This window comes from Amblyraja radiata, chromosome 2, assembly GCF_010909765.2.
Source record: "Amblyraja radiata isolate CabotCenter1 chromosome 2, sAmbRad1.1.pri, whole genome shotgun sequence".
Classification (NCBI taxonomy): Eukaryota; Metazoa; Chordata; class Chondrichthyes; order Rajiformes; family Rajidae; genus Amblyraja; species Amblyraja radiata.
In genome coordinates, this window is record NC_045957.1 from 10,791,781 (window position 1) to 10,806,166 (window position 14,386).

The 14,386-nt window shown below is 45.2% G+C and overlaps 1 protein-coding gene across 4 annotated transcripts in view; it reads right to left on the reverse strand.

Annotated features, from left to right (window-relative positions):
- The window catches only part of pard3 (par-3 family cell polarity regulator), a 983,322-nt gene that overhangs the window by 361,722 nt on the left and 607,214 nt on the right, over nucleotides 1–14,386 (reverse strand). For all 4 annotated transcript variants that reach the window (XM_033042021.1, XM_033042037.1, XM_033042013.1 and 1 more), the window contains exon 15: nucleotides 1,135–1,285. In XM_033042021.1, coding sequence (XP_032897912.1) covers nucleotides 1,135–1,285 — 151 coding nt within the window. The remainder of the gene's footprint in view (nucleotides 1–1,134; nucleotides 1,286–14,386) is intronic.

Here is a 14,386-nt window from a genome sequence, read left to right on the forward strand (position 1 = left end):
TCCCTTTAAGTTTTACATTCTAATTCTAAAACGAACCAATGGAACATTTAACATATGGCCCATAAATAACATGCCGAATTACTTGGATTGTTTAAGAAGGAACTGCATATGATGGAAAATCGAAGGTAGACAAAAGTGCTGGAGGAACTCAGCGGGTGCGGCAGCATCTATGGAGCGAAGGAAATAGGCAACGTTTCGGGCCAAAACCTTTCTTCAGACTGATTACTTGGATTACTTATTTATAACTCATTATTTCCACTGTCATCGGGATTCCATCGGTCTTCGCTAAACCATGTCGTTCGTTTCCTCCATTGCCCATAGTTTGTAAAGTTGGTTTTAATGATGTCAAAATTAAGTCTCGAGTTGAACAATTCAGCTGGAAAGTATGCATAGCCTTCTCATCACCAAGTCTGATGGGTGGATTGGAGTTTCAATAACATTTCTGTAACTCTCATTCATTTAATGCAACAAAGTGTTTCCCCCACCCCAAGAGTTGACCCAGAATCCAGCATCTAACGCAAAATCTTTACTATTCAGATGCTTTCTTGAGTATTCTCAATCATCAGGGCAATCGCGGTGGCGCAGCGCTTGCAGCACCAGAGACCCGAGTTCGATTCGACAACCGGAGCTGTCTGTATGGAGTTTGTACGTCCCCCCACGACCATGTGGGCTTTCTCCGAGATCTTCGGTTTCCTCCCACACTCCATAGAAGTACAGGTTTGTAGGTTAATTTGCCTGGTGTAAATGTAAAATTGTCCCTGGTGTGTGTAGGATAGTGTTAATGTGCGGGGATCGCTTGTCGGTGTGGATCCGGTGGGCCGAAGGGCCTGTTGCCATGCTGTATCTCTAAACTAAACTAAATCGCATGGAAGTTGACAATAACCTCATTATCTAGTGGAAGCCAAGCTGACAGTCCTGCCTCAAGCTGAAATTAATTTATACGATATGTTAAAAGTTACTTCTCCCAGTTTTGCCGTAAGTTCGCTTGGTCATTTTTATAAATAGGTCGTCGTAAACTAGACAACCGAAGCAGACTGGCTTGCAATGTTTATGCATCGGCAAGTCTGAATGTACCAAACATCCTCTGATAAAAGTAAAAAAGAATCAAGATCATCAAATGGTTACTGAACTCACCCATCAATCTGTTAAAGCCAACATTCCTGGTGGGCGACTCGTCCAGCCCTTCGATTCCACTGTAAAGTGAATGTGAAATCCTCCGTTCCCTGGCGTCCAGCGCAGCATCAATGGGCAACTCGGGCCCAGAGGGGCTCCCAGGTGTCTCGAGCTGGGGGAGGGAGAGAGAGAGAAGAGAAAAATCTACATTGAAGGACTATTTAGCAGCATGAGGGAGAGCGACAAGTTGCCCCAGGCCTGCGCCCGACTGGGAACCCAATGAACTAGAACTCCTCACCAAGGTTCACAACAATTTGCACTGACAGTCCTGCTTAATGACTAACTTTCTGCACCACTTTCTACAATGCCTCCCATGGTGCCCTGTCAGATTTGAACACCCTGGAAAGAATACAAAAATTAAAAGCTGCCTTGTGGCTGCTTTGCTGTATTTCTGAAGTGAAAAAAATAAGGCACTGCAAGTACAAAAAGGCTGTAAAATGTATACGTTTTTTCTTTACAGAAATAGGTCACTATATCTTGGATGAGAGAATGTGCAGACAGACATATGTTGATCTGTTTTTACTTGAGGTTTAAAGCTCATCAGATTTTGTCTCCGCTTGGTTATGGAACGGAAAATAGGCTTATTTTTTATTGGATTGAAATAATTCTAGGTTATGGACACATGCCACTCAAGCTGATCCATGCTACTCGAAGCAACAGGATCTCATTGTTCCTGCATTAAAATTCATGCTTTATGGTAACCAGCAAGCTGCTCTTTCCAGAAGAATGCTGGCTATTCAATCTGTAGATGTCATTATCTCAAGAGGGATGAGAGCAGTGGATTAGACTCACGCCGTTCATATCTGGGTTACCCAGCAGAGATTTAACAGGATGAGAGTTTCTCGTGTCTTCTCGTTGCAACAATTCTTTCGGGAGCGAGGCGCAGAAGCTCTCACTTCACATTCTGATGGGAATGCAGCCCACAAATGCAACTAAAACTTTGGCAATTTGGTGACTTTTTTTCTTTCTATGCAGAAAGAAAAAAAATCATATTTGGCTGGATCTCTCCTACTTCACCTTCCTAACCCAAGTGACTGATGTACAAGGTCCCTCAACTCTCAATACATAGAAAGTCACAAAAATACAATGTACAGGAGACTTCACGGGTATGGGCGGCAAACAGACTGGATCTCTCCCCAGAGCTGGCAGCAACGTGAATGAATCAAATTACAGCAGATTCAGGAGGACCTCTCCCCTTCGAAAAGAATGACATCTGTTTTCAGAAGGATGACATCCTTTTAGATGTGTGATATTTGCTGTTCCTGCACAGATGGCATCATGCTCTCCTTCGCATGCTTATAACAATTTACAATTTACTACAATTAGATTTGTCCCATTGTGGTCAGTGATAGTTTGCATCTGTGAATACAGTACAACTGCATTAACAAGAACCAGGCAGCTTTCAGCACAGGCATTATTAGTATTATTCATAGACAGCAAATAATTCGCACACCTTTCATGGAATGAATGAAAGATTTCCCAACAGGTGATGTAGATGTTTCTTGAATAAATGTTTTATCTGGTAATTTATTAGTTAGAGAAGGAGTTGTGTGCTTAGTAGCACTGTGGTAGCCTGCATTTTCTGTATCCAGCAGGGAATCAGTACCTTAAACATAAACTGGGGGGGGGGGGGCACAACAGTAGAGTTGCTGCATTACAGCGCCAGAACCAGGTTCGATCCTGACTACGGGTGCTGTCTGTACAGAGTTTGTTCATTCTCCCCGTGACCTGCGTGGGTCTTCTCCGGGTGCTCCGGTTTCCTCCCACACTCCAAAGACGTACAGGTTTGTCGGTTAATTGTCTTAGGTAAAAAAAAGTTGTGAATTGTCCCTAGGATAGTGTTATTGTGCGGGGATTGTGCGAGGAGTAGTTCGGTGGGCGGCGCGACTTTCGTCAGCAGCGGCCTCTGCAGTCCGTCTGCGTTTTTAATATTTTATGTCTATGTTTTTATGTAGTTTTTGTTATTTTTTGTTGGGGTGTGTGTGTGGGGGGGTGGGGGTGGTGTGGGGGGGAGGGGGTAACTTTTAAATCTCTCCCTGCACGGGAGACCCGACCTTTTCTTTGTCGGGTCTCCGTTGTCGTTGGGGCCGCAACGAGGAGCGGCCTCCAACAGGAAGACCGGGGGCTGTGGTGCCGACTACTCACCTCACCGTCGCGGAGCTGGCCGAGTCCAGAGCGGGTGGAGCTGTGGTGGACGCTGCTGCGGCCCGACCCCCGGAGATTCGGTGGCTGCAACTGCGGGTCTGGCGGGCGGCGGCACCGGGAGCCCGCGGGTCCCTGGAGGGAGTCCGCTTTTCGGGGCTTCCGCAACGGCGACTTCTCCCGCCCGAGTTGCGGGGTTGAAGAGCTCCTGGAGCGGGGTCTTACACCGGCTTGGAATGGCCGCGGGACTGCGAGCGCACGCCGGGGGCTCTAACACCAAGACCCGGTGTGCGGCCTTGCATCACCCGGCGTGGCTTTAATGGCCGCGGGACAATTCGCCATCGCCCGCCGGGGGCTTCGACTTTGACTCTGACATCGGGGGGGGGGGGGGGGAGTGCAGTGGAGAGATAAGTTTTTTTGGCCTTCCATCACAGCGATGTGATGGATGTTTATGTAAATTATGTTGTGTCTTGGGTCTATTTGTTTGTAATGTATGGCTGCAGAAACGACATTTCGTTTGGACCTCAAGGGGTCCAAATGACAATAAATTGAATTGTATTGTATTGTATTGTATGTATTGTATGTATTGCTGGTCGGGGCAGGCTCGATGAGCTGAGGGGCATGTTTCCAGGCTGTATCTCTAAACTAAACTGTCTTAATGCCCCATGTGAGCATAGAGAACACAATTATGGCCCCAAATACAAAAACTAATTTCAACAGCAAACCAAAAGTCTGAATACAATGTTTATTCTTTGAATAATGAAATGGTAGTTGTTTTTCCCATCTAAGCGAGATATGTGGCTTCCAGCTTCACTGTAATATATCCTATAAATACAGATTAAATCATGGAAAGCTCTCGATAAAAGTCAGCAAATCAGTTCTGCACCAGGTAACTTCCACAATGGAAGTGCTTGTTCCCAGAACCAAGGCAACTTCTCCATGGCTGTTTAGGAGTCAACAGTTTGTGCTCAATATAACAACACCCACTGAGACCTCTGGGAACTGTACATTTTGAGGTTCTGAACTATGAGGATCTGCTACCCAGGAGGGGCTACACGAGGCAAAGTTCAAGATTACATTTATTGAAATGTTTCGTTTTTTAGTCTAGAGATACGGCGCAGAAACAGGCCCTTCGGCCCACCGTGTCCTTGCCGACCATCGCTCACCCCGTACACTCACACAATCCTACGCACGAGAGGCAATTTACAATTTCTACCGAAGCCAACTAACCTACACGTCTTTAGAGTGTGGGAAGAAATCGGAGCACCTGGACAAAATCCACGCGGTCACAGGGAGAACGTGCAAACTCTGTACAGACGACACCCGTTGTCAGGATCTAACCCGGGTTCCTGGCGCTGTAATAGCCCTGTCCCACTTTACGAGCTCATTCAAGAGCTCTCCCGAGTTAAACAAAAAAAAATCTAACTCGCGGTAAGCACGTAGAATGTACGTAGCGGGTACGTCGGAGCTCGGGGACGTCTCTTAGCGGCTCGTAACGCTAACGGCAGGTACTCGGGAAACGCGGTAAGCTCGGGAAGACTGGTGAAGATTTTTCAACATGTTGAAAAATGTCCACGAGAGCCCCGAGTATCTACGAGCGGCCATTACCGTAAATCTCCGAGTTCGAATCAGGGCAAAATCGGGAGAACTCTTTGATTGAACTCATACAGTGGGACAGGGCTTTAAGGCAGCACCTCTACCACTGCCCCACTGAGCCACCCAAATGTCGACATTTATTGAATTTATTTATTATTTACATTTATCTGTCCCACGAAAAGGGCAAAGGGCGGATGAGCTCCTAGCGAGCCGATGGCCATCCACACTTCAGTAGAAGTTGCGATCATTTTCGTACATAGGGCACCGTGCCCTTTGATGTTTTCAACGATGATGTCCCACGAATAAACAGAACAGCACACGCCTAGTTGGATTCTATCCATGAAACCATGCTGCTTGTACTGGAGCAGACGTTGCAGGGTATTCTATTGTTCATTTCATAATTTGATGAGCACTTTTCATTTGACAGCATCCACTACGTAAATCTACTAAAAATTGTCGTTTATTTTTCCAACAAACCCAATACCCCAAAAGAAAATGCTTCATATATTTGTTGACCAAATGCATTGTATAAATTCATCATAATTTGAGAGTTTTTTTGGCCCCTTGCCAGAACATTAAGATCATCTATGTGAAGATGTTCATCAAATTACAGTTCAAAATGGACTAAGTGTTAAGTGCCTGCCACCATGTTCTTGCTGTAACCATTTCACATTCACAGGGGAAAGGAGTAGAATTAGTCCATTCGGCCCATCGAGTCCACTCCGCCATTCCATTATGGCTGATCTCTTCCTCCTAATCCCATTATCCTGCCCTCTCCCATAATCCTTGACACCATTTCCAGTCAAGAATTTGTCTATCTCTGCCTTAAAAATATCCACTGACTTTGCCTCTGTAGCAATGAGTTCCACAGATTAATTTCCCTCAGATTAAATAAATTCCTCCTCACCTCCTTTCTAAAAAAGCACCCTTTCATTCTGAGGCTATGACCCCTGGTCCTAGACACATCCTAAACGATGTCCTAGACATCGTTTCCACATCCACTCTATCTAGGCCTTTCATTATTCTGTAAGTTTCAATGAGGTCCCCCCCTCAACCTTCTAAACTCCAGCGAGTAGAGGCCCAGTGCCGTCAAACGCTCATCATATGCTAACCCACTCATTCCTTGTAAAACAAGATGGGACGTCATTCAATTACATATGCAACAAAGCAATCTATCACTCTGTTCCCCTGAGGATTTGAAGAGGATATGGGAAGCGGAACGGGAAGAGATTAACCAATGCTTTTTCCCAGACCTTTGCAGTCCCGGGCACAGGCATACAATGTCACAACAATAACAAACTGGCAGCACATCCGTGCCCGTGAATAGTTGCTTACAGCAAACAGCATGCAATACAATGTGAACAGGAAAAGCCAGCAACAACTCTCAGATGGATGTGACAGCACGCTGAAGTCTCCTTGATGTATGGAGCATCACTATCACTTAAAGGGATGTCAATCCAAAATCTCCATGAGAATTTCACACGTGGTGGTCACTGAACAGAGATTGCATTCAAATTCCAACCTTACACAATGGAATAACATTTTTTTTCCCCATCAGAGCTTTGCATTTATCAAACAAGTGTCAAATGAGATAGCCAAAGCATATTTATTTTTTTAAGGGCCAAACATTTGATCAGTTCTCACTCAGGGTTTCACGGGGGAAATAATCACATTGCATCATTTTAACAAAATCAAATTTTTTCATTCCTTACATCAAAATATATTCGTGTTTGAGCTTCATTCAATATTCTGATTGTGCGCTGAGGCAATCAGTGCTGCACCTGAATGTTATGGACAACAATTCCACCATTGCCCTAATCAGAGTAACTTTAATGCTGTCGCTTTTCACCACCTTTGTTCCCTACTATGATTAAACATTTCGTACACGATTCAGTTACATTACTGTCTGCTTGGCGAGCAGGACTGGCATAAAAGAAATAAAGAATCAGGAATCACAGCAACAAATGATTGTACAAAAAGAAACATCCAGATCGAAAGAGAGACAATCAATAATTTAAAGAGATAAGGAAATAGGACTTGAGGGAAAGAGGTCCACAATATGTTACGGGCAGCTTAGGGTCTGTCCCACTAAGGAGACCTAAACAGCAACCTCTGGTGACCTTGCCCGCCACCCAAGGTTTCCATGAGGTCACCGGAGGTTTTGGCCAATGGTTGAAAGTGGTTTTCGCGTGGTCGAGGCTTCATCTAGGTTGCTGCTATTTTTTCATCATGTTTAAAACTGGCCTCGACTATAAATAGGTTGCCGTTTTAAAAATCGATCATTTTTTTGTCGCAGGTCTAGTCGAATCCGGTTTTCTTCATAGTCGAGGAAGGTTTTCAACATATGCATGGGAGGTGGTAGGAGGTTGCAGGTCACCGCGACCTTTTTTTTATTTGGGTGGCGAGGACTGCCAGGACTACTGTTAATGGAATTCACCTACAACACCTGGCGACAACCTACGACAGCACCTACGACAACCTACGACAGCACCTACGACAACCTACGATAGCACCCACGTCAACCTGCGACAACCCACGACAGCAAAAATTGTCGGCAAAAATTTTTCAACGGGTTGAAAATTTTGCGGCTGTCACCTGTAGTCGCCAAAAAAATCGGCGAAGTGGGACAGGCCCATAAAGCATTGCTTACGGTTGACAGGAAAGGTGCAAAACACGATATTGAAGCCACAGGAAAAGCGCCTGTTTTAGCCAGAGAAATTTACAGAAAATTGGAAAAGTGGCACAACATAGAATTTGATTTTGAGCTTTGGGTGTCATTATATTCAGAGTCAAGTTTAAAATTGCAATGGGAAATGGCAATGGCTTCAGTCTTCCAAATATTTTCCCATTGTTCCATGAATCACCCTTCCCCAGGGAGATATAGAGATATGGATGGGTGAGGTGTGAAAACACAGATCAAAGGGGACAATGCTCAAGGAGTATGTAGAATGGTCCTTAGTTAGCTGAGGGGAAGGTGACAATGAGGTATACAATCAGCAACATTCAATCAGGAGGACAGTAAAACTAGTCAGAAAACTAGGATGTGGAGGGACAGAGAGAGAGGGGGAAAACTTGAAGTTAGAGAAGTCAAGATTCACACCGCTGGCTTGTAAGCTGCCCAAGCAAGTGGGAGGGGGAGTTGAAGTGTTGAGCAACCGGGAGATCGCATAGTCCTGGGCGGACTGAGCGGAGGTGTTCCTCGGCCTCCTTCCTGAACACCTCCGCTTAGTCCACCAAGGCCTACATGATCTGGTGTAAACCAGCATCTGCAGTTCCTTCCGACACATTGACTTCAGATGGCAGGGTGGATGATACATGGAGTACTGAGGTGGAAATGGTTGAGAACTCCGTCCCGAGGTGTAAATATCACCAACAATTTGTCCTGCTCCACTCATATTGTCACTGCCACCTGGAAAACACGCCAAACCCTCCACTTTCTGAGAAGGCTAAGGACTTTTGGCAGGTCTCCTCCTCCTCCAAAATACAGAGCGGAGGTGCAGAACCTGGCGGACTGGTGCGCACGTAACAACTTGTCACTAAACACCTCCAAGACCAAGGAGCTTATTAGTGACTTCAAGAGGTCCCATAATGGAGAATACGCCCCAATCTCCATCAGTGTCGAGAGAGTGTCCAGCTTTAAGTTTCTGGGCACTTACATTTCAGAGGACCTCACATGGTCCACCAACACCGCTGCGCTGGTCAAGAAGGCAAAGCAACGACTGTTCTTCCTGAGGACATTAAAAAAGACTGGTCTACCCCAACAGCTGCTGACAAACTTCTACCACTGCACCACAGAGAGCATATTAACGTATGGCATCTCTGTGTGGTATCTCAGCTGCACGGAGGCGGAGAGGAGAGCTCTTCAGCGCGTCGTCCACAGAGCGCAGAGGATTATTGGGACACAGCTACCAACCTTGGATGGCATCTACCACACACGGTGCCTCAGGAAGGCCGTCAGCATCCATAAAGACTCCTCACACCCTTGTAATGGACTGTTCGAACTACTTCCCTCCGGCAGACGTTACAAGGCCTTCTACGCCCGAACCTCCAGACTCAGAAACAGCTTCATTCCCAGAGCTATAGCGGCTCTGAACAGGCTGCTGAGTGCCCCCCACCCCCCCTGGACTGTCTCCCTCAGATGGTCACGTTGCACAGTTTATTTATTTTTTATTTTTTTGGCATTGGTTGGAAGCTGCATACTAAATCTCGTTGCACTGATGTGCAATGACAATAAAAGATATTATTATTATTATTATTTTCAATTTTGACAGATGCACCATAGAAGATCGAATCAAAGCAAGTCAAGTTTATTGTCATATGCACACGTACTGTGAGGTGAAAGTACAATAAAAACCATGCTTGCAGCAACATCACAGACAAATAGACTTAGAGGATAAACAAAAACAGACGTTTTTCACACGTTATACATAACTTCTACAAGACAGTGAAAAGAAAAAATTTCAACAATCAAGACATTAGTGCAAAACACAACTGGAACACAGGTCCATGGTGTTCCATTGCTGAGTTTGCACGAGGGTTATGTGTAGGGTTGCCACCTGTGCCGTATTAGCTGCATTAGCCCTTCTCACGGCCGATCATCGGTTCATGTTGGATGGGGCGCCGGACTTCGCGCATGATGTCGCACGGGCCAAAACTCCTTAGCTGGCCCGCCGGCTGGGCTTTGGGTGCAGTCCAGCACCCGGGCCAACTCATCATTTACCCAGCCATGGCCGAGTCAGTCAACGAATTGCCGTCGGGAACTTGTCCTGTATTTTGACGTTTTGTCCCTTATTTGGGAGTGAGAAAGGTGGCAACCCTAGTTGTGCGAGTCAGTTCAGGACCTCGGGATTGTTCGGTAAGTTGCTGTTTCTGAGCATGAAGCTGTGAGACCCAAAGTTAGAAGCCAAAAGAGGGCACGTCCTGGATGGTCAGGTTCTTTGATAATAGATGCCGCCTTTTTGAGGCAGTGCCTCATGTGAATCCCTTGGACGGAGGAGATAGGGCTGTGCCTGTGATTGTCCAGGCCCAGCCCACCACTCTCTGCATCCTAGGTACACAAAAAAGCTGGAGAAACTCAGCGGGTGCAGCAGCATCTATGGAGCGAAGGAAATAGGCAACATTTCGGGCCGAAATCCTTCTTCAGTCTTTTTTGTGTACCTTCGATTTTCCAGCATCTGCAGTTCCTTCTTAAACACTCTCTGCATCCTTTTGCACTACTGTCGACGTGTTGCCATAGCAGGCCATGGGGCAACCACCCAGGATATTTCCCATGGAGCATCTATGGAAGTCTGTAACAGTGTTCAGTGAGATGCTGAATCTCTTCAATGGAGAGAGAGGCACCGACATTCCTTCTTCATGGTTACATAGAATGTGTTGTGCCCAGGACCGGTCATCCAAGATGTTAATGCCCAATAATTTGAAGCGGTAAACTCTCTCCAGCACGGAGCCATTTGACACTTGGTCTCCTGATGCTTTCATCCTAAAGTTAACCATTAGTTCTCCCGGTTGCTAAACCATTTATTGCCTTCCCTCACCGTGTGAAACGTTGTTTCCGCTGTGTGGGGATGTTCATGTTAAAGTCTATCGTGTATTGTGTTATTTTTATTCGTATGGCTGTATGGTAACTCAAATCTCACTGTACCAATTGGTGCATGTGACAATAAATGTAAACTTGAACTTGAACTACTTCCTTGGTCTTAATGCCAGCGCCGCTGATGTGTGGCGCCATTTTACCGAGCTCAAAGTTCGGATTCCCACGTGTTGTGAGGTTTCTGTTGCGGTGCCACTCAATCAGCTGCCCATCTCTCTTTCTCTCTCTCTCTCTTTATACCGACTCATCCTATCTAGATGCATCACAGCTTGGTAAGGTAACTGCTCTTCCCAAGACCGCAAGAAATTGCAGAGAATTGTGGTCACATAGATATAGAAATTAGGCGCAGGAGTAGGCCATTCGGCCCTTCGAGCAAGCATTGCCATTCTATATGATCATGGCTGATCATCCTAAATCAGTACCCCGTTCCTGTATTCTCCCCATATCCCTTGATTCCATTAACCCTCAAAGCTAAATCTAACTCTCTCTTGGAAACATCCAGTGAATTGGCCTCCACGGCCTTTTGTGGCAGAGAATTCCACAGATTCACAACTCTCTGGGTGAAAAGGCTTTTCCTCATCTCAGTCCCAAATGGCCTACCCCTTATTCTTACACTGCGACCCCTGGTTCTGGACTCCCCCGAACATCAGGAACATTTTCCAACATCTAGCCCGTCCAATCCCTTAAGAATTTTACATGTTTCTATTAGATACCCTCTCATCCTTCTAAATTCCAGTGAATACAAGGCCAGTTGATCCATTCTTTCATCATATGACAGTCCCGCCATCCCGGGAATTAACCTGGTGAACCTATGCCTCACTCCCTCAATAGCAATAATGTCCTTCCTCAAGTTAGGAGACCAAAACTGCACTCATCCAACTCCCCAATATGTCCAACAAACCGGCTTCCCCCAGTCTCTCTGCTCCATTACCCTTTATACTGTCGTGGGAAAGCAGCCAATATAATCAAGGGCCACTCTGGTTATTCTCTCTTCTCACCTCCTCTGTCAGGCAAAAGCTCAAGAGCACACCCATCAGTTTCAAGAGCAGCTGCTTCCTCACTGTTATTGCACCCTTGATAGATGTCTCAAAGGCGAACAATAAATTCCTGATCTTCCAATCTACATCGTTGCAGCCCTTGCACTTTTTTTCCCCTGCACTTTTTCTGCAGCCCAAAACTATATTCAGCATGTGTAGGAAGGTAACTGCAAATGCTAAAACAGACACACAAAAAGCTGGAGTAACTCAACGGGTCAGACAGCATCTCTGGAGAAAAAGAATAGGTGTTGATTCAGATCGAGACCCTTCTTCAGACATTCTGCCCACAAGACCTTGCTGTATTTGAGTAGAGTTTGATTTTGTCCGAATGGCGTGTAAAACAATGTTTTTCGCTAGTGGCAATAACAATAAACTAATACAAATACCAACCATCCCATCGCGCTGGTGTTGAGAAAAAAAGTGTCTTGGATCATAGCAATGCATCAGTCAGGAATCATGTATAGCCTTTCTGCTGACAGAATAGCAGGCAATAACAAAGCTTTTCATTGTACCTCAGTACAGGTGACAATAAACAAAAGTAACCTAAATGTATATTGCTTCAAGAATTACAATTCACCAGCTTGGTGAGAAGATTGCAAGGAAGAGGTAAATACCTAAATAAAGAGGATCTAATTTTGAGTTAGGGAAATGGTAGATGTCGGGGGGATTTCCAAATAGAAACCAAATGCTGGAGTAACTCAGCGGAACAGGCAGCATCTCTGGATAGAAGAAATGGGTGACCCATTGGGTCGAGACCCGATTCCAAATCTTGTTTGTTAATCAGTAATTATGCTGGCAAGTCATTCAGTGTACACCTGCAAGGAAGTTGGAGAACCTTCAGGGGTGAACAGAGGTAGACTCAGTCATAAGGTCGTAAGTGATAGGAGTAGAATTAGGCCAGTCGGCTTCTCAAACCTACTCCGTCATTCGATCATGACTGATCTATCTCTCCCTCCTAACTCCATTCTCCTGCCTTCTCCCCATAACATCTGACACCCGTACTAATCAAGAATCTATCTATCTCTGCCTTAAAAATTACCATTGACGGCCTCCACAGCCTTCTGTGGCAAAGAATTCCACTGATTCACCAACCCTCTGACTAAAAAAATGTCCCCTCGTCTCCTTCCTAAAAGAAAGTCCTTTAATTCTGAGGCTTGACCTCTAGTCCTAGACTCTCCCACTAGTGGAAACATCCTCTCCACATACACTCTATCCAATTAAATGTAGCATCTCCAAATTAGCAGAGGACACAAAGCTGGGTGGCAGTGTGAACTGTGAGGAGGATGCTATGAGGCTGCAGGGTGACTTGAATAGGTTGGGTGAATGGGCAGATGCATGGGAGTCAAATGCAACGAAATTTCGTTCAAGGTGCACTGTGTCTAGGTGTATATCTGAATGACAATAAAGTTTTCATTCATTCATTCATTCATTCATTCATTCATTCATTCATTCATTCAGTCATTCATTCATTCAGCTGCAGTATAATGTGGATACATGTGAGGTTATCCACTTTGGTGGCAAGACTAAGAAGGCAGATTATTATCTAAATGGTGTCAGATTAGGAGAAGGGGAAGTGCAACAAACCCTGCATGTCCTTGTACATCAATCACTGAAAGTAAGCATGCAGGTACAGCAGGCAGTGAAGAAAGCAAATGGCATGTTGGCCATCATAGCAAGAGGATTTAAGTCTTGGAGCAAGGAGATGCTCCAAGACTGCAGATGTACATGGCCCGAGTGAAACCACACCTGGAGTATTGTGTACAGTTTTGGTCTCCTAATTTGAGGAAGGTCATTATTGCTATTGAGGGAGTGCAGCGTAGGTTCACCAGGTTAATTCCTGGGACCAACTGGGTTTATAGTCACTGACATTCAGAAGGATAATAGGGGATCTTATTGAAACATTTAAAATTCTTAAGGGATTGGACAGGCTAGATGCAGGAAAAATGTTCCTGATGTTGGGGAGTCCAGAACCAGGGGTCGCAATTTAAGAATAAGGGGTTGGCCATTTAGGACTGAGATAAGCAAAACCTTTTTCACCCAGAGAGTTGTGAATTCTCTGCCACAGGTTGTGGGGACAATTCACTGGATGGTTTCAAGAGAGAGTTAGATATAGCTCTTAGGGCGAACGGAATCAAGGGATAAGGGGAGAAAGCAGGAACGGGGTACTGATTTTGGATGATCAGCCATGATCACATTGAATGGCGGTGCTGGCTCAAAGGGCTGAATGGCCTCCTCCTGCACCTATTGTCTACGTTACTATGTTTCTCAGCCTTTCACTATATTTCAATGAGGTTCCCCCTTCATTCATCTAAATAGTGCAGCGAGCACAAGCCCGGTGCCGACAAACGCTCATCGTAGGTTATCTTGACACAACCCATCCCACAGCCCTGTATATTGATGACAATCCTGGTTCGAGTTTACAGCCCGAGATGTTTACAGCTACCTTCGCTGAAATGAGGACGATGAAAGTCATCTGGAGACCTTCATCCTAACATCAAGAACAGAAAGGGAAAAAGAATAAAACTGAAATAAACAGCATGCATGCAAATTAACGCCGATCATCATAATGATTACATCCTCAATCGCTGATTTCATAGCCACTCGCTCCAAATTTGTTCTTCTTTCCAGAAAATAATTTCAAAGCTTTTATAGCTAAATAAGGCTTAGAACCTCTGCACACTGCCACATCGTTTAAATCACATTCAAAAGCAAAATTTTATTCATCATCCACCATAAAAAAACAATTTTACTCCGATGCTTATTCTGGATATGATAATAAGCAGCAATTTCAGATAATGAAACTATTAGAACAAATTGAAAGGGCCTGACCTAAGATGAGGAGGAGGAG